This window comes from Nelusetta ayraudi, unplaced genomic scaffold (genome assembly GCF_046127955.1).
Source record: "Nelusetta ayraudi isolate G7.1 ecotype Tasmania unplaced genomic scaffold, CSIRO-AGI_Nayr_v1 ptg000057l, whole genome shotgun sequence".
NCBI lineage: Eukaryota > Metazoa > Chordata > Actinopteri > Tetraodontiformes > Monacanthidae > Nelusetta > Nelusetta ayraudi.
The window spans coordinates 35689-54840 of record NW_027466107.1 but is presented as its reverse complement, the minus strand read 5'-3'; the positions used below and the strand labels follow the sequence as shown (position 1 = coordinate 54840).

At 47.2% G+C, this 19152-nt stretch overlaps 3 protein-coding genes across 3 annotated transcripts; 1 reads left to right on the top strand and 2 right to left on the bottom strand.

Annotated features, from left to right (window-relative positions):
• Positions 1-65: 65 nt before the first annotated feature.
• slc4a1a (solute carrier family 4 member 1a (Diego blood group)) lies at positions 66-7828 on the bottom strand. The gene is made up of 21 exons (XM_076038460.1): positions 7676-7828; positions 6619-6698; positions 6396-6445; positions 5665-5783; positions 5520-5566; positions 5246-5411; positions 4997-5132; positions 4825-4891; positions 4700-4742; positions 4420-4604; positions 4129-4336; positions 3576-3779; positions 3329-3477; positions 2995-3189; positions 2636-2881; positions 2446-2535; positions 2149-2315; positions 1751-1992; positions 1494-1663; positions 1011-1184; positions 66-887 (listed from the first exon to the last, which is right to left on the bottom strand). The coding sequence occupies exons 2-21, from the start codon at positions 6643-6645 to the stop codon at positions 810-812; spliced, it is 2763 nt and encodes a 920-aa protein (XP_075894575.1). The 5' UTR covers positions 6646-6698; positions 7676-7828; the 3' UTR covers positions 66-809.
• A 2347-nt stretch (positions 7829-10175) lies between these two features.
• Positions 10176-12154, bottom strand: LOC142896755 (migration and invasion enhancer 1-like). Its single transcript, XM_076038637.1, has 4 exons — positions 11994-12154; positions 11674-11771; positions 11467-11543; positions 10176-10986 (listed from the first exon to the last, which is right to left on the bottom strand). Exons 1-4 carry the CDS (start codon positions 12020-12022, stop codon positions 10903-10905), a joined length of 288 nt encoding a protein of 95 aa, XP_075894752.1. The 5' UTR covers positions 12023-12154; the 3' UTR covers positions 10176-10902.
• Positions 12155-12288: 134 nt separating this feature from the next.
• On the top strand, positions 12289-17875 carry LOC142896754 (uncharacterized). The gene is made up of 6 exons (XM_076038636.1): positions 12289-12690; positions 12850-12899; positions 13482-14162; positions 14652-15356; positions 15563-16231; positions 16677-17875. The coding sequence occupies exons 2-6, from the start codon at positions 12875-12877 to the stop codon at positions 17402-17404; spliced, it is 2808 nt and encodes a 935-aa protein (XP_075894751.1). The 5' UTR covers positions 12289-12690; positions 12850-12874; the 3' UTR covers positions 17405-17875.
• Positions 17876-19152: the final 1277 nt, after the last annotated feature.

Below are 19152 nucleotides of genomic sequence, written 5' to 3'. Positions count from 1 at the left end.
GCTCACGACAGGATAAAGTTTTTTTGTTGTTGGTTTGTTTATAAAGTCTTTGGGTTACAGATGAGTGGGATTACAAAGAAAGCTGTTTTTATTTTTAATAAAGTGTAAATCCCAAACATGTACAGTGTTTAAGTCACACACAAAAGCACAGTGTAACACACAAAAATAATCATAATGTCATATACAAATAGGCTTTAAAATCCCTCTCAAACAATTGTCTCTTACTGTAACTATCATCCTCAATACACCTACGCTTTCCTTATTACATTCTTAAAACAACTACATACTAAGAATCAGATATAAGTACATCATCCCTTCAGGTCAGCTCAGCAGGGACAAATTTGTTCTCAAAGTCAAACACAATGCGTATAGTTGGGAAAACCTGAGAAACGCATCAAAGTTATCTTAGGCAAAGTTGTGAACACTGGGTCAAGTGGACTCATAATGCAACACGGTCAGATGTGCAACGTGGCACTGTCATTCAGTTTGAACCTACAATTTTCTTGTGTGAAAAGAAATAAACATAAATGTATATACCTCTGTGTTTCATGTATTCTTTTCTTTTAAAACCTAAACATCCTAAATTAGGAAACAAAAGGTACTCCTCATACAACCATAATAGTGTGAATATATAAATAAAAGATATGTCATGTAAATAAAAACAATAGCTGCATGAATAATTGATGCATAAGAAGAATTAAATTAAATATACTTGCAAATTAAAAGAAATGTGTTGTTAACGTGTACAATTGCGTATCTTAAAATACTGGCCAGCGTTTGTGATTAAAACAATAATGATGCAGCGCTGTTTATGGAAATGGGCACTCGTCGTACACATCCTTCCCGGGTTCCTCCTCAAATGTCACTTTGGCATCATCTGCATCCAGCTATAAAACAAACAAACCATGTACATTAGATAAATCATAAATAACATGATGTAACAGTGTGTGTGCGCGCGTGCATGTGAGTGTTTATGTGTGACAGAAATGCACAAACAGAGATACACTTACGCATTTCATCTCCAAGGTGGAGAACAATGTGCCTGTCATGACCATACGCAGAGGGATGGTGAGGATGAGAACGAAAGGAAGTGCCAGAGAGAAGGGGCTCATCTTCACCATCCAGAGGAGGGCAAGGCACACCAGCTGAATTGCAGTGAAAAGATGCATCCGCATGGTTGACACCTGCATTAAAAAAAAAAAAAAAAAAAGTTATTAAATTTTTTTAAACTGAAATACTTTACAGAAAGTCTAAAGAAATCTAGAACATATGAAATGCAAATGAAAGAAAAGCACAAGAAAAAACAAACTACAGCAAACACAAAATTAGAGGATAAGTCATCAAAGAGACACAAAAAGACTAACCGGTACAAAATACAAACACATAAAGACGCAGAAAAATACCACAAAGGGCATAGAAACAACTTCACTTGGACACACACGAGACTGTATTCGGTGGACAAGTGTTAATAGGATCATGAGTCGCTCACATACCCTGGTGGCATAGGCATCAGAGGGGTGGTATTTCTTTGGCGTGATCAGCAGAAGGATTCGGTCCCACATCTGGATACCACTCAGAGAGGTGATACCCATGTAGAGGAAGATGCCAAAAAGAGCAGTCATGGGAATCATCTTCAGGATGGGTTCCATGTAAATTGAAACACCTGGAAATCACAGAAGGGGAGTGAGAGAGGGCGAGAGAAGGGAAACCGTGCTGTGTCTGAGTTAGCGCAGTAGATGGCAGCACTCACCAACTAAGATTGCTACAAGAATGCCGCTGACCCTCTGCTCGACCACCTTCTCGATCTCTGGTTTGGGGCCCTTGGACATGACGGTGAGGGCGTTGGCGTGGGTGACCGATCGCACGGTGGCGGCGCTCAACCAGGGAACGCCGAAAATAGACGAGATCCCCCCCATGATGACAAGGAGGAGCAGGTCAAAGTGGAAACCAGATCCCTTCAACATCTTCCGTTCAGGCTTGCTCACAATCAGCCTGAGGTTTCACACAAAGAGAGTGAGAGAGAGAGAGAGAGACAGAGAGAGAGAGAGAGAGAGAGAGAGAGAGAGAGAGAGAGAGAGAGAGAGAGATATTCTTTCACACTTAAGGTCACGGTCGGACTGCAATTGTTGCGCTGCCAGCACCACTCACGTGGTGATCTGGGACTCCAGGAAGATCAGGATGAACACCAGCAGAGCGGGAACGCAGCAGGCCGGCATCATCCAGATTGGAAAGTTCTTCTTTTCACCCATGGGGTTGATGAACCAGCCTCTGACTTTGGGGTTGGTCACCTCAATTCCTTTTGGCACAACCAGTTTCTAAAGAGGAATGAGATGGTGTGTGAGATACTTCTTCTGTCTTAAAAAAAAAAAAAAAAAGACAAAAAATACGAACAAAAAATGTCATATTGATTATTTGTGAGAGCACTTCCTTCCACACAACACCCACCTGAGTATAAGCGTCCGCAATGCAGATATCGATGGCAATCATGATGAAAATAGCAATGGGGACACCAAAGTCACCAATCAGGCGACGGATCTGGAAAAGGTCAACGGTGCACAAAGGTCAAAATCACAGAACCCAATAGACAAAACCTTGATCTTCAGGTCCTGCTGCTAAAAAAATACTGTGGTCTCACCATTCCGGGGAGGTAATGTCCGTTCTTGAACATGCGCAGGAAGTATGCGATGAAGAAGCAGCCAAACATCAGGCACATGGAGAGCAGGGCGGTGTTGGGGTAGGGCCTCTCGATCTCCACCTTGTGAATGGTCACGTTGCCGTCGGCATGCACCTCCTTGTGCTCACTGATGAGGGGGTGGAAGGGATTGTCTTTGGAGGCGTTCAGATGCTCATAGTTCAGGATCAGTGGGTGGGTCTTGAAGATCTGAAGGTGAGAAGACGGACAAGTGATGGTGAAACAGGGTAGCTTCCCCTTCCGCATACGTCTGTGGTGAGCAACTGGTGGGCGAATGGATGGGGATGAGGAGAAAGAAAAACCTTGAAGAGCTTGTTGAAGGTCTCATAGATGAAAATGAGTGAGATGAGGATGGAGAAGATTTCCTGAGTGAAGCGGGAGATGAATCTGACCAGGAAGCTGCCTTCCACGGCCACGATGATCACCACAATCACTATGAGCCACATTCCCACCCAGATGCGGCCCACAATATACTCAATGCCTTGGGACTTGCAGAACTGGTGCAAAATGACAGAGATGAGATGAGATGAGATGAGATGAGATGAGATGAGATGAGATAAGATGAGATGAGGAACAGTGAGTCGATTGCTGATTCCTCTTTAGGAGACGGCAAATGTCTTTACAACTTGCACGTACAACATAAAAAGCCTCTTCAAAGACAAGCAGTGGTCCGGAGAAACCGATGACCAGGACCGGTTGGGCGGCGATGATGCAGAAGATGATTCCTTGGAGGCTGGTGGAGACCATAAGCTCCGACACGCCCATCATTTTCTCTGTCTTGTCAGCTTGAGAGTGGAGAGACAGCGGAATAAAACAAACTGAGTTGGGAAAGGAGAGGAGACGCCACCTCTCACATCTGAATTTTTAAGGAGCGCCGTCTTACATAGGAGCCCCCCGAAGGTGATGGCCGGGGACAAGGCGGCAAAGTAGATGAAGATGACGGCGGCGAGGACCTGAGGGCTCAGAGCGTCGGTGTAGTCACTGATGTAGTGGCGGTATCGGCGCTTTAGGTCCTTCACCATCCCACCAAAGGGATAGCCAGTGCGGGCCAGCGGGTCCTCTCGCGGCTCCTGGGGAGGCTTCTCAACTGCCGGGCAAAAAGAAGAAAAACAAAGCTGGTCATTCTCTCGGTTTACAGCAATTAAACGTTGTCAGGATTTATATTCAGGCAATTTTTGTTCTCCTGCAAATGGCAAAAAGACTCGAAGGGTGAAAATCTATTTACTTCTCTCATTACAATGATCATTTTCAGAAATTATTTTTTTCTTTTCAAAACGTGATTTAACACACAAGTTGTTTTTGCCAGTTTGCAGTCTTTGCAGTGATACAGCTGATCTTGATATAGCTCGGAAGACTTTAATCTGATGTTTTAAGAGTTGCAGTGGAATGATAACACAGGAAAATGCGGCTGCTTTACGTCCTCAAGTCCTGCTGACCTTTCTCCCTGTCGCCGTAAGCGAGGCGAGTGTCGGCGGGGCGCAGTCTGTCGCGCAGTATCCTCCTCTGGTAATTGATGACTGGCTTGAGCATCTCTGGATCCTGGATGTCAGTGGGCGGGATCACAATGCTGCAGTCCATGAAGTCGGCGATGGCATTGGTCACGTCCGTGTCCGTCTGGGCCAGGAAGGCCTCCAGACAGAACACCTGTTGGGGCAGAGACATCGGCTTTAACCACGAGGCCCAGAAGCTGCGTGTCTCTTAGTTTTATTTGTGTGTTTTTTCCTCACCCAGTCAGCCAACAGAGCTCCCATGGCTCGTCCCATCTCGCTGTAGTTCATGTCGCTCCGGCTCGGCCCCACCAGCACGAAGACAAAACGCACAGGGACGGGGCTCTCCAGTGCAGAATCCATCACCATGGAGTCCCTCAACCGGACAAATGCCACCGCTGGTTTCTGCAGGAAGTCCAGTTCACCTGACAAAAAAAAGACACATAACAGATGCTGCTAGCCACATACGTACTGGAGCTACGACAAAGGGACAGACTCGTGTGACTCTACACAGATATACCTGAGAGGACAATGGACCCCTCCATGTTGTCAGAGCTGTCCCTCTGCAAGAAGCCAGAAGATGAAGATCAGCCAATGATGGAAAAGACCGACGCGCTGTGCGTTCGAAACATCTCAGGAATTTACCTTCTTGCTGATGGAAAAGGTCTGCATTTGAATATCTCCAGAGGCCTCAGGTTCAGCTTGAGACTGACTGAAGGTGTTTGAAAAAACAAAAAAACCAAAACAACTTAAAATGTTTAGCGCTTTTTTGGAACAAAAACAAAATAAGGGAGAAAGTGGGGGTCCTTTGTGTCACCTGCGCCTCATGACAAGAGCCCTCTTCAGGCTGTCGTAATCGCTGGCACGGATCTCGTCCTTGTTCAGCAGCTCGTCGGCCACCTTGTCAGCCACCGTGGACAGATTGCTGGCGTTCAGGTCGAAGATGACTGCACCTGCAGGGCATCGGAGCTGCTCTCACCGTGCACCTCATCAAACATGCACCAGCACTCTGTCGTTGTGTAGTGCGGTTTCTATCTTTCTGTCTTTTTTTTTTTTTTTAAGTCACCTGTACTCATGGCCTTGCGGAGCTGCAGCAAACTCTTGAAGGTGAGACAGGAGATGTGAGAAGATCCCCACTGCCCCGTGGCCGGGTTGAGGTTCTCCTCGTAGCCCAGCCAGCGAGCCGTCTCCTGCCAGAAACTGTCCTGGAACTCATTCAGCTCCACGTAGGCCTGTGACAGACGCATGACGCCTCGTTATTAAAAAAAAAGAAAGAAAAAAAACAATGGCGGAAAACGGTGTCGAAACAATGGAGGAAAGAATTATGACTTATGACTGACTTGGGCGTCCCCTCGTGTGGTGGCGTTGGTGTTCTTGTTCAGGTAAGCTGAATGAAGGAGACAGAGAGAAGGTGATTTGAGTGCACGCCCCATGGTTAAGGAAATTTGAGTGGTCAGGGCAGGTGGACCGCAAGGGGGAAGCTACCATCTGACTCCCTGGGGATGCTGACGATGGCCTGCAAAGGCGGCTCCATCTCCTCGCCCTCCTCCTCCTCCAGCCTCCTCCTCCTCATGTCACCGACGCCATTGAAGACGGGTGGAGACCTGTGGATGCAGGGAAAGCTTTTCACTCTAAAGATATAAATAATTGAAATGATAGCTACTGTGTGTGTGTGTGTGTGTGTTTAGAATAAATCTTAAAAAAAAAAAAAATTGTTAATGGATGGGTTAAAAGCCTTTTTACCTCTTTTTTACCAACTGGTCTTTCCCAAATAATAATAATAATTATTGAAAGTAGTTATCCAGATTATAACTTTTGAGCAGATTAAATTAGAGGTACATTGCTATTAGTGTTGTATAATCACTCCCTCATTATTATTCATTACTTTGCAACAAGAATAAGCGTGAGCCAAGCTAACCCTCTTCTACGTCATCGGTTTGACCGGTAGGGGGCAGTGCAGGCAAGCGATTAGCAACACGTGAAGACAGCTAAACTTGCAGACGTCATCTTAGCAGGTAGTTGTGCCATCAGCAGACGCAGACAGCACGCTGTCAGGTTCCCACTGTAAAACATTTACTGTAACTGTATTTTGCAGTGTAGATCTACTTGAAACCCCAGTCGAAGCGGTGTGCACATTTGCCAAGCACGTGCAAAGTGCTACACAAACACAGAAGCAATGATAAACAGCAGAGGCTGAAATGGGCATCAGGACTCACAGTCTCACTGGAGAAGGGAAGTCAGAGTCCTCGAAAGACATGGTACCCTCCTGCACAGGAAGGAAAGGGGTGGATAATGCTTAATATACGGAAGTTGTATTACCATAGCAGTGAACAGCTGCAATGTTGTTGTTGTTGTGTTGTTGTTGTTGTTGTTGTGTTTTTTTTTTTTTTTTTTAATGTGCCTTGTCTTTCAATGTCCAGTAGGACAAAGGAGACCAACCTCCTCAAAACTGTAGTGGCTTTCCATTGAAGTCTATCAGGTGTTGATTCTTAAAACTCCCAAAGACCTCTGTTCCTCACCTGTGAGAGAACAATGGAAGGATATAGAACAGAGAGGTGGAAAGTGATTTTAATGCACATTCATTCAATATTTTAATCTCATGATCTGATGAGACATTTGTGTTTAGCAAAGGTTCCTTTCGGCCCAAAACTCCAAAATGAGGTAAAACTATCGATTCTCAGTCTGGTTGTCCGGAGTGTTTTCGCAACTGAGGAAAAAAATTGCCACTGATGCCTTGTTTGAGGTGGCTTATTTGAAATGCCGCCCTCGGCATGGCTGTCGGCACCGACGGCCAACCAGCCTTTGAGAATTTGAGCTGTACATTATTTCAAACCCAAGTCTTGAGTCTTATCTTTGGGGGTTACGCCCTTTTCGTTCGGTTACAATCTGACTCCACTGTTTTTCTTCAGCAGCAATGCTAACCCACAGTAACCTACTAACTACTTTTATTACTGCATAGAATATTACATCTAGATGGAAATAACTGAAATCCACGACATTATTCCTTTAAATGTATAACGCTCCTGTGCTGACAACAAAGTCTTCTCTCTTCTCCCGCCTCGGGGGCCGACATAAAGAGCGAAAAAACAAATGTCAAGTGACTTTTGTTGGAAAGAAAATCACACATTATCTGTAACCAATTGCTGAGAATTGATTGGGAAATACCACAGTCACAGTTGAAAAAAAATCTAAAAAAAAGAAGCAATGCACAGTAAACTTGGCACAGCATACGAGGACATCTCAAAAGAGAAAAAGCAAATGAGCCGACTAAACTTGACCAAAACCAGTTGTACAGGAAACCAAGATATTCATTTTGTAAAAGTGGATTTGAAAAAAAAAAACAAAACTCCTCCATCCCTGTATCTGTTATATAAAACAGAAGAATCCGCAAGTCACATGTTGTAAATCGTATAAACCGCATTTAACCTTTCACCTTCAAGATTAACAAAACCTTGTCATGTATCCAAGACCTGTGTGTAGAAGGCCACACCCTTACCTGAATGCAGGTCCTCCCACCTGGTCTCCAGCGCTGGAAACAGGACGATCTCCGGCCGAGCTCCTGTCAAACTGAAGGTCAACTAAAAGATGAGTAAAGAGAGCAGAAAAAAAACGAAGCGGGAACACCCATACGAAACTACGTAAACCTGAAAAGTGCTGTACCCCCTCAAAAGCCGTGGTTGCCGGGCAACCAGGCAGGGGGTCAGGGCAGATAAGGCCTATCGACTCGGGACACCTTGAGGCCGGGATACCCCAACCCCATTCGTGCCGCTCCGCCCTTTGCAACGTTGACCAGTTTGAAGGTATGACGGCGAGCTGGAGAGGAACCTGTTTGGATGTTTGAGGCCCAGCTGTGGGGCATAAAGGGTGGTGATGTGGGGGCAGAATAGGGGGCATCAACCACTATCAGGTGGTAAAAATCTGAGTGCGTCATCTTGTTTACGCGGTGGGGATTCCCTCACTGTCACGGGCCGCTTCTCCTGCCATCTTGAGCCAAACTCTGAGAGACGTATCTCAACGTCCGGCATCTTCATCACACCTCTGAGGTCCACTTGGTGGTTGGTCAGGTGGTCCATCCTCTAAGGTGGACTGGTTGGTCAAACCTCAGTCTGATAAGACAGCCTGACACAGGGTTGAAGGCTGGTGAAAGAAATAATCCTGAAGGCCCACAATTCTTTTGTTGTTGTGGGGTTCTGCAGGGTTCACTTCTTGGCCTTTTTCTCTTTCTTTTTTTTTTTGCCACATGTTCATTCTTACACTTGGACTGGACAGAGCCAGACACTCAGTTTCATGGCGGTCATGGTCCTCATGGTTAGCTCAGACTCCAGAGTGGTGACAAGATCACCCTGGAGTGAAAAAATGTGCTGAGACTAACGTGCTTGACGTCACGCTGCAGCCTCCCCTCATGTGCTTGAACTACTCAGAAAATGTGTGATGACACTGAGTGAATGGAGCATTCGACGGGCGCCGCAACATCTGACTGGCAGCTGACACTTCCGGTCATTTATTGTCATGTGCTATGAAGGCGGGAGGTGAAACCATCTCAACCCTCGTTTTCCAAGTGCAACTCCGACAGAGTTCCTCTCGCCCGCCTAAACAGTGCGTGACAGTGTGGGCAGGAGTCGGCGGCAGCCGATCGCCATCGAGGGGAGGTGAAGCTGTTCAGCCCGAGGTCAGAGGGGCCTGCGACTCTGAGCTGTTATCGACAGCCTTGGGGACTATCAGACAAGTGCATATGTCCTAACATACGGTAGACAGACACTCCCTGCCGGCATGAAACAGCCTCATCAGACACACACACACGAAAAAGTTGTGGAATGTGAATAGCAACAATTTTGACAGTGGCAGTGACTGTCCTTACTCTGTCTAAGATGCAAAGTGTAAAGAAAAATCCCCAAACAAACCATTTGACACTGTGGGCACACTGCACATTTCAGTGATTAGTTGGAAAATCAAGATTTCTTTTTTTGTTTTACATTTTTTGTCAAAGTAAAGAGAGAAATGCTTCACAGCACACAGGCCATGCTCATTACATGACACTGCTGTTGTACAGCAACAACTGACTGTGCTACAGAAGTCCCCAGCCAGTGGGCTCTGAAGTTGCATTGTGTGTTTTCAGAGCTCTCTGCAGACAGATGGTGTCTATCAGTGTTGGAGCAGACAGCCTCCACGCTGGTTATCACTCAGAGGCAGAGCCGGCAGCAAAGACCCACCTAGTAGTTACCCAGCGAGTGTGGAACACACAACTAGAATTCTTTTCCAGCAGCGGCCCCTGTGGGCTGCTGCACCGCTGTATGGTTTTATAACACACACACAGGTTTTGCAGGGATTCTACTGCGGAAGAAAGGTTTGAGAGAAAAAAAAAAAAGAGTAAAATGTGCAAATGATTAAATGAGTTCCACCAGGTGTGCTTACCAAAAGTAACAATTTTATGTGATCAATGACATTTAAAGTTACAGTGTGTCAACAAAACAAGGCAAATGCACACCACTTTAAGCCTTGAAAAAAGACCCAACATATACAATATTCTGACACGACACCTCTATTCTCTTTGAAAAGGATGTCGCTTGAAATCAAACACTGAAGCCTGGCAGTTCTACTAGTTTGGCGCCCCCTCCAGTGACTCAGAGAAACAACAAGTCTCCGGTCTTGGGTAAATCACATTAGAAGCGGTTCAGGTCAAAGTTTGAGACCTTGTTTTTAAAGTCAAACTTTCTGCCACACTGCTGTAGCTGCATGGTTTATCCTTCACAAAGCCCCTTCTATCTCATCATGAAAACAAACTGCTGGTTGCCGGCCAACATCATCACGGGAGTTGACCCAGTGGCCACCAGTGGCAGCGGTTGTCAAGCAGTGCAGCTCGGGAAAACAGGCTTGGCTTGGTTCCCAGGTCAGCGACATGCAGCGGTGGAACAGAAGACAATTCCAAAAACAAATGCGGGCCATTAGAGAGAAAAGCGGTCATTGAAACAAGGCTGTAAAAAAAAAAGTGACAAAGATTGTTTCATAAGAACCGTTATCTTTATTTCAGTTTGTAGCGTTCACCAAGAGAAGAATAAAAAATCCAGAACGTCCAGGAGTGCAAACGTAGTGATTTCTACCTTATTGTTTTGAACTGTTGCTCTTTTTAAAAGTAAAAAAATAAAAGAAAGAGGGCAGTGGTACATTTGGCAGAAATAAATTGCAGTAAGAAAAAAAAATAAAAAATTGCATTGAAAGGTTTCCAATTCAAAAATTGAGAGAACATTTTAACACCTTGCATCCTGTATGTTACACATTTTTACTTTCATCTTAAGTATCATGCAAAAACCACTTAATTGCATTGGAAAGCCCATTTTTAACCGTGTGTGATTTTGATTATGAAAATGACACAAAACAAACCGAAAAAGTGATATTGGAAAGAAAACAAAATAAAAAAATCATGCGAGCTCCTTCAAACAACTGTCCCGCCTTCTCCCTAACCCGGTTCCCAGCCGGAGGCCACTGCAGGATTGGTTACATCATACCATAACCTTTTGTTTTTTTCAGCTACAGTAATCATTCACATCCTGAGTGACCTTTGTGGGAACAGAGGAGGGGAGCCAGACTGGAGAGTTTTGGTGTTCTGCATCAGAGACGGCTTCACCCGACCTCCTCTGTGCACTGTGTGTCAGACAGCGAGAGGCTTAAACAAACAGCCTCTGGAGTCTCCCAGCAGACCGTCTCCGTGCCAAGGCTGAAGGAGGTCTACATGATGACGCAGGGCGCCCGGCTTCTGCTGATCTTCTGCAAGGGTTTTCCATCGAGGGCATCTTGCACTGCTTTTAAAACCTGAAGAAGAAACAAAAACAAACAAGGATTAGTGTCACAACCAGCACGTTGGTCGCAGCTACTGGAATCATGTGAGTGTTGCCACATAGCAGATTTCAACAAATTGTACATTTATTCTAGTCAAAGTATGATTAATTTATGTTTTGAAGAACAAAAGTGTTTCAGTACAAACCAATGGCTTAATTGAAACTGAAAGATATTAATGGCTTAATTGAAACTGAAAGATACTTTTGAGTAGTCATTGCGCCGCCCCCCTTAAATCAAGTCCGGATTAAAATAAATTTTATAGGAGGAAAGCATGTTCCCTAAGAGTACCAGAACTTTTTAATTCTGTAATAAAGCAAACAATGCTGATGCTAATAAACTTCAGAATCACATATGGCAAACAATTTAATGTCTACGGCGTCGACATAGAAAACGGAACAAAAAAAACAAAAACAAAGCATCTTTGACAAGTCCAACATTTGGCACAATACTCACGTCTTCCGCATACGGAAAGCCACTATTCTCAAGCTTGGAGAAGACCAGCTGCTCGTTGATGACAACCTCGAAGGATGCTGTGAAAAATAACAGAAAAAAAAAAACAAAAAAAAAAACAGAGTTCAGCGCTGTGCACCAGCCAGTGGTCAGGCGAGCGCCGCCCAACGTCGAAACAAATGAGTCAATGAGTATGCTATTCATCATTACATTGTCTTCCCACGAAGCCAGCAATGTCCGCTTCAGGGAACTCATCCTTGACGCCCAGGGAGAGCTCCTCGTAGCGGGGCCCGTAGCCTCATGCGCCGCTACACGTAACAGGACCAAAGCAGGAAACAGATCGAGGCGATTAGAAAACAGGCACCACGACCACCGGCTCCGCTTAGCCTAGCATGCTAACTCACATTAACAGCGCCTTCAAAGAGGAAATATTACGGACGCAACTAAGCTATATCAAGCACTTAAACAAACGGCAAGTGAACACAATAAAAAACAAACAAAAAAACGACTATTGTTGAAAGCATACATACCAGTATTCTACTCTTATTTTCACGGACATCGTAGCCGCTCTTGCTCAGCACCCGTCTGTCACGGATGGCAAATTCAGCTCACTGTGTGTACTAGGAGCGCTCGCTGCAGTACTTGTATGAGCCGCGGAACGGGGCGGCGTTAAGGCAGAACAAAGCGGAAGTAATCGGTTTTCGTCTGCTGACCGATTTTGACCGAAAAGATAAAGGAAATAATTTAAATTTACCATAAAAAAAAGAGTCTACACACAGTTTTCCATTATCATTATCAAAACCCACACGCATTTAAAAGCTAATTGTGAAACTGTACTGTACTGTATAGTTTTAGTTGAAATCACAAAGTTGATAAGTTGTTAATTCATTTGATATATTGTTTATTTTTTAATCAATCTCAAAGATATCTATTCAGATGTACGTTATCTGTTAACTTCTAATTAGTGGCGCCAGAGGGCCTAGACATTGGTCATCAAACTGATAAAATAATTTGTTTGTTGCATCAATGTTTTCACTTTGATAAGATAAACCTTTATTCGTTGATCACACTTAGGCTTTCTGAAGCCCAAATGTTTTATTTCAGTCCCTTTGAATCAGTGTGTACTTCATCTGGGTTTTTATGCGGTGCATGTGCATGTGCGCTAAATGATAAATATCCCCTCAGTGACAGACCAACTGGACTGGACTGTCGACCTGGTGCAAGAAGGTGTGGCTCTCACCATTCACTGTGTTTTGAGTCAGATTACTTATTACACACAACCTTCAGACTCATAAACCCATAAAGCAAACGGCTGTCATTGGCGCACTCACATTTGTCACCAGAGACATGGACGGTCCTTCATGAAGTCACAGTGTTATTTTCAAGGTTTGCCTGTATTTAGGTGGTTGAGATGGCGACCGGCGACCTGCCAGCCAGTAAGTCCGTCATGTCTAATTCTAACACCGTGGATTTGATTTATGTTCCCCTGTTGTGTTGCTTTTGTTTGTCTCATTGTTGAGGACAATGTAAAAGTCTTCAGCACGTGACTCCTGCCTTGGAATGTTGTCTAATGTGTTGTACTCAGAACTGCATAAAATTGAATTTGAACAGTGAACTAAATTTAAACAGTCATCTAAAAATATCTGGAGTGGAGCGAACCTTTATAAAATGTTGTGTGGTGTTTTGATATTATCAATCATTGTCATTGGCATTTTTGTTTGTCCAACAAAATGTTGATCAATGTCCTCAGTCACAGTCATGTCAATAAAATGTTTTGTAAAAGCTCAAAAATATTCACTATGTTACGATAAAGAACAGAAAAAGTCAATATTGACACTTGTTAACTTAACAGTTAACACAGTGTATTCTCTTGGTCCTGGGAAAAATACAGAACTTTTAGTCAGACTCCTGCTGCAGTCACTTTTAAACAAACCTCTTGACCAAACCCTCCAGGCTACATCCTGTTTGTCATTCACCTGTTTCTGTGTTTTTGCCTCCGTGTGTGTCTGTGCTACCAGGGGAGCACTGGCGTCCCTCCCAGCTGAGCATCATCCTCCTCGGTGGCAGGAACTCTGGAAAGGCCTTGCTGGGGAACCTGATCCTGGGAAAAGAGGAGTTTCTCACCAGAGAGAGCACGTTGTGCTGCCGCCGGGTGGCCCTGGTGGGCCGCTGCTTCCTCACGGTGGTCGACACGCCTGGCTGGTGGTGCGACTTCAGTGCCAAGGACACGCCGGACCTGGTGAAGAGAGAGATTATAACCAGCGTGTCCCTGTGCTCGCCGGGCCCGCACATCTTCCTCATCGCTGTCAAGAGCAGCTCAACCTTCACGGAGAAGCGCCGCAGGGCTCTGGAGGAGCATGTGGCTCTGCTCGGCAAGGATGTATGGGGTCACTGCATGGTGGTCTTCACCTCACAACACAAACCGCCCGAGCACGGAGGAGGAGCAGACAGCGAGGCCCTCTGCTGGCTGGCTGAGAGGTGCGGTCAGAGGTGTCACACTGTGGCTTTGGGTGAAGGAAGCCTTGGCGGTGGCGAGGAGCTGCTGGAGAAGATCCAGGCGCTCGTGGAAGGAAATGGATGGAGAGTGTTTGAGATGGATGAGGAGGTTTTGCTGGAGGCCATGGAGGAGAGGAGCTTGGTGGAAGGGAGGGCTCAGCAGAGGCTTCTGAGGATGAGGAGACACAGAGCACTGCTGAGAGGTGAATCCATCATCATCGTTCAGTTTTCTACCTGTCTGGGGTTTCACACATCAAACCAGGAGGAAGATCACTTTGGTGCACCTTTCACATGTTGGCAAGGTTGGCAGAGGGCGGGTTGTCACTGCCTTGCACGAGGTATCATGGCCCTTTGTGACATCACAGAGGGCAAATTCCCCAAAGTGATTGATTGGTTTTAACACACCAGAAAAGGGCAGAAGCAGTAGAACTAACAAATAGATTTGGGTTCATTGATGGCTGGAGACACAAAAAAAAAATAAAAAAAAATCAGATCATATTTAAGTCACAGTGAGATATTAGTCATTGTGTCACACTATATTTTCCAGTGTTTTTGTTCCTGGTTTACATTCCAAGTCAGAGTTTCATCTCTGCCAAACAATGAGCACTTCACACCATCTAGTGGAGAGAAAAGATATTGATTATTGTTGTCTCTGAAAACGATGCACAATTCACTGTTGTTTCCTCTCTCAGGGAGGCTGCGGCCCTTCACAAACATCCAGGTTGTGCTGCTGGGAGCAAAGGGTTGTGGGAAAACCTCCACCATGCACACCATCCTCTGCCGAGGCCACAGCCCATCCCTGCGGAGGACGACCCGCAGCCTGCCGTCAAGCGGGCTGGTGTTCGGGAGGCTGCTGACGGTGGTGGACACGCCCGGCTGGTGGACAAACTTCTTCCGTGAGGAGAGCTGCATCTTCGACCGCAGAGAGATGCTGCTCAGCCTGACGCTCTGCCCGCCGGGGCCCCACGTCTTCCTGCTGCTGGTCCGTGTGGACCGGGCCTTCACCCACACCTACCGGCGGGCAGCACAGCAGCACCTCCACATGTTTGGCGCCAACATCTGGAGCCGGGTCATCGTGGTGCTGACCTTCGGGGACTGGCTGGGGGCCACCGGCGCCGAGAGGTGCATCGAGAGCGAGGGGGAGCCGCTGCGGCGGCTGGTGGAGCGCTGCGGCAACAGGTACCACGTCCTGGACAACCGGGCCGGCGGGGACGGCCTCCAGGTCCGGGAACTGATCGGCAGGATCGAGGAGACGCTGGCCGGTGGCGGCGGTCACTACGAGGCCGAGCGGGGAGTGATGGAGCAGATGGAGAGGAGGAGGAGGGAGGAGCAGGAGAGAGCCAAGGAGAGGAGGAGGAAGAAGGAGGAAAGAAGGCAGAGAGCCAAATCTCAGCTGGGTGGGTTAGAATTCTGAATAACAATAATAATAAGAAAGAAATCTTAGTAATTGCATAATTTGTAATGGCCTCCGTACTCGGACTCAAATGCAAGTTCTTGTTCTCTGCTTGTTCTGTGAAAAAGTGGTACTGGTGCATGCCTAACAATAAGACATTTCCAATAGCCACGTTTCCTTCTGCTGATTCTTTTGCTCTTCTTCCTGCAGAGAAGCTCACTCCGCTCCCAGACATCAGGATCGTTCTGACCGGGGGACGGAAAACAGGGAAGAGCTCTTGTGGGAACACCATGCTGGGCCTGGAGTTCTTCCCCACGGACACTGAGACCACCTGCTGCCGCCAAAGACAGGCGGCGGTCTGCGGCAAGAGCGTCACCGTGGTGGACACACCGGGCTGCTTCTCTGTGACCCCTGACCTCCTGCCGCCGCTCGCCGCCCTCCTCCTGGTCGTCAACGTGAGCGCCTCGTTCAGAGACGCCCACTGGGAGGCGCTGGAGAGGCAGCTGGAGGCCTGCAGCGGCGCCTGGAGCCGAACCCTGGTGCTGTTCAGCCACGGCGACCTGCTGGGAGACGGCAGCTTGGAGCAGCGCATCGAGAGCGAGGGCGAGCCGCTGCAGAGGCTGCTGGAGCGCTGCGGCAACAGGTACCACATCCTGGATAACCAGCGGCGGTGGGGGGAAGACGGAGGAGGCGGAGCTCAGGTGAAGGAGCTGCTGGAGCTGGTGGAGGAGATGCTGGTGGACGAGAGGCTGGAGGCGCTCGAGAGGGGCCAGCCACTGTGGGGGGGCGTGTCCCCTGCAGCAGACCAGCAGGTGGTGAGGCTGCGGGAGAAGAACGTGAGGAGGTTCCCGAGCTGCAGACCTCAGCAGGCTCACGACTGTAAGTCAGATTTAAGTTCACAAATCTGTACATGTATTTTAATTCTGGACAAAATCAGCAGGTTTGCAATGCAGCTGAACGGCAGAGATTTCAAGTAGCAATGCGTGAATCGATACTACAATATCACTGTCACTGATTCCACATCTTGATGCATTAAATCAATTCTCAAACCAAACATATAAACACAGCGTAAAGTAACTCAACTATCGAGATCTTGTTGAAATTATTTGTGGTTGATAAAGTACTGGGTTTCAATTTGACTTACCCAGTGATTGTACCCCGTTAGCGTGTGCTATTTGGAAAGACGACACATAATTGAATCTAAATAACATTAAGCATTCAGTGCAGAGGAGCCCCATCATTGGTTTACCCCTGTGATTTGAAGCACATTAGGTGTATTCGAGGTCTGGTCTTCATAGCTCACCCTTTGTTTTTCCCCTCACAGTGTCACAACCAGCAGCTCCAGCCACTCAGCCATCACTCTGCTCCTGTCACAGCGGCAGCCAGATGGTGGCGCTGCCGGCAGGGAGAGGAGTGGGCCGACACGGGTTGACCATAGTGGGCGGAGACCTGTCCGGCCTGTCCTCCGTGCTGCTGGGCAAGCAGAGACTGAGGTGGACTCTGAACCTGCCCGTCTCGTGGTTCTCCGTCGACGACCTCCACCTGAGGCTGAGCGGCGAGGCTCCGGCGAGCTGGTCGTCACCCCGGCAGCCGGCCAACCTCTTGGCGCTGCCGCAGCCTGCGGAGGGAAACGTCAGCGTGAGCACCCTCCTCCAGCCGGCGCTGAGGGGGCGGACCCTCCGGAGGCTCAGCCAGTCCGGAGGTCTGCAGCTCCTCCTGGACCGCTGGGACGGGAGCAGCCTGCAGGAGCTGGAGGCCTTCATCGACTCCTACTTTGACAAACTCTGGGAGGAAACCATGGAGTCAAATCCGACGGCCGAGGATGAGCTCGACAGCTGGAAGCCGCCCAGCCACCCTGGGGAGGCGGAGCACAAGGAGGAGGAAGAGGAGGTGCTCTCCTCCATCGACAGGAAGCTGTCCAAGCTGGAGCTCCTGGAGGAGATCAGGGAGGAACTGGCTGAGCTGAGGACCAACCTGGAGCAGAGCAGCAGGGCCATCCGGGAACAGAGGGAGAGGATGGAAAAAGAAGACGACAACACACAGGAACCCTGAACTGCATTGTAGATATTTAACGAGAAAAACATTGCGCACAACGTTGTGAACATTTTCACTTCACCAATGTTTTCTAACAATGACAAACTCATGTCCATGCCTTCAATCTTCTTCTTGCACGTTCTTTTTTTTTTTTTGAAAGTGTGTGATTGTACATGCTTTGGAAATCAGCCCATTGTGATGTCACAGAGGGCACTGATGCTCCTCCCATCTTGGCCCCGCCCCCCTCGGTAAATATTGTGTCGGTGCACTGGAGTTGAGAGGAAGCTCTGATGTAGGTCGAATGTGGAACCTTACAATTAACCGTTGTTATGATATTTATCCACACGGGGGAGCTGTCGTCCAGCTTTAGGCCATGCGCTCGGCTGTTTGGCCGCTATTTATCGGTACAATGTGTCCCTTTCTTGAAAATTGTCGATGCAATTTAACCTTCACTCCCAAATACACCGACAATAAACGACCTAAAGTTTCTACATAGTTGAAAGTATTCTCTCCAGAGTCTGTTGAAATCTCCCAAACTGAGTCCAGCAGGCAAAGGTTTGTGGACCACTTACAATCACAGCAGCATGTGAGATATAAAACATCTATTTGCTGCCTTCTCTCTCCCTTTGTGTTGCCTCAAGTGTCGCACTAATCGAGGCCAATTCTGAGTTCAAAGGCGCTGCGGTAGAAGAGAAGAGGGGGCGACGCGGGAGTGCGGTGGAGGATTCCTCTGCAGAAGGCAGACGCTCGGAGAAATTATAAAAAGGGGTCAAATCACAAAGATGCACAGACAGTGGGTGAAGAAGTTCTTGCAACAAGAACAAGACCAGTTGCCCCAGTTTAACCCTTCTACATCAAGATGACCTGGATGATTGCATGTGAATATATACTGTATATAGATACATTGTAAACACATGGAGAATCCGACAAAGACGGACAGGGACTTGGCAAAACTTGAAGAAGCAAAGACCTTAAAGACTCACGTTGGACTCTAACGTGAATCTTCTAACGACGGTTAGATGCAAACAAGATGTGCCTGGATTCTTTGGTCCACGCGGCGCAAACACGGCTCACAACGCTGCCGCCTCTCCCAGTCGGACTCTGAATTGTGATAAAAAAAAAAAGAAGAAGTAAAAAACACATTTCGGTTGCCTCATAGCACAAACAATTCTGTTCCCACAACCTTTTCCAATCACCCTAAAGGTTCAACACAGCGTCAGTTTTAGCTGAAGGCTGCCAACACAGGGCTAATAATGATGAGTCAACAGTTTCTTCATGAGAAAACCTTCAACACCAGAGCCACGTGTCGCTGAATAAGCAGCCAAATTGTTTCCCCTATTGAAACAGGAATTTGAACACCAGCTGCCAACTGCTGACTGAAATTAACTGTACCGTTTTAACTTTTGCCTATTCATCCAAATCCTATTTTTCACAACTGTCTGGCTGATCACTTTGGTAGTGGCTCTTCAGCACGTTGATGTCATTTGCCGCCGTGCGGATCTTCTCCCCGGGTGAAAAGCTGCTGTCTGAGATAAAACCCTGCAGGCCCTCAGCACCTCTCCCTCCTCCTGCCTTGCCTTTTCTCCTCTTATCTGCCGCAGAGCTTGTTGACAGATAACCCGCCTCCCGCCTCCTGCCTCCCCCCTGCCTCCCCCGCCCAGAAAGACCCTAAAACGTAGAGATAACGGCGGTGAGGAGAAAAGCGGCGGGGACGATTTCGGGGATTAAACAAAGCGGGAGGAGGTGGAGGAAGAGGAGGATGAGGA

Coding starts and splice junctions, on each gene's coding strand:
- slc4a1a (XM_076038460.1), bottom strand. CDS start 6,645: ATGGAAAGCCACTACAGTTTTGAGGAG. Junction 4,892..4,996: donor GCTCTTGTCATGAGGCGCAG/GTGACACAAAGG, acceptor AAACACCTTCAG/TCAGTCTCAAGCTGAACCTG. Junction 4,337..4,419: donor GAGCTCTGTTGGCTGACTGG/GTGAGGAAAAAA, acceptor CTGCCCCAACAG/GTGTTCTGTCTGGAGGCCTT.
- LOC142896754 (XM_076038636.1), top strand. CDS start 12,875: ATGGCGACCGGCGACCTGCCAGCCA. Junction 12,900..13,481: donor GACCGGCGACCTGCCAGCCA/GTAAGTCCGTCA, acceptor CTGTGCTACCAG/GGGAGCACTGGCGTCCCTCC. Junction 14,163..14,651: donor ACACAGAGCACTGCTGAGAG/GTGAATCCATCA, acceptor TTCCTCTCTCAG/GGAGGCTGCGGCCCTTCACA.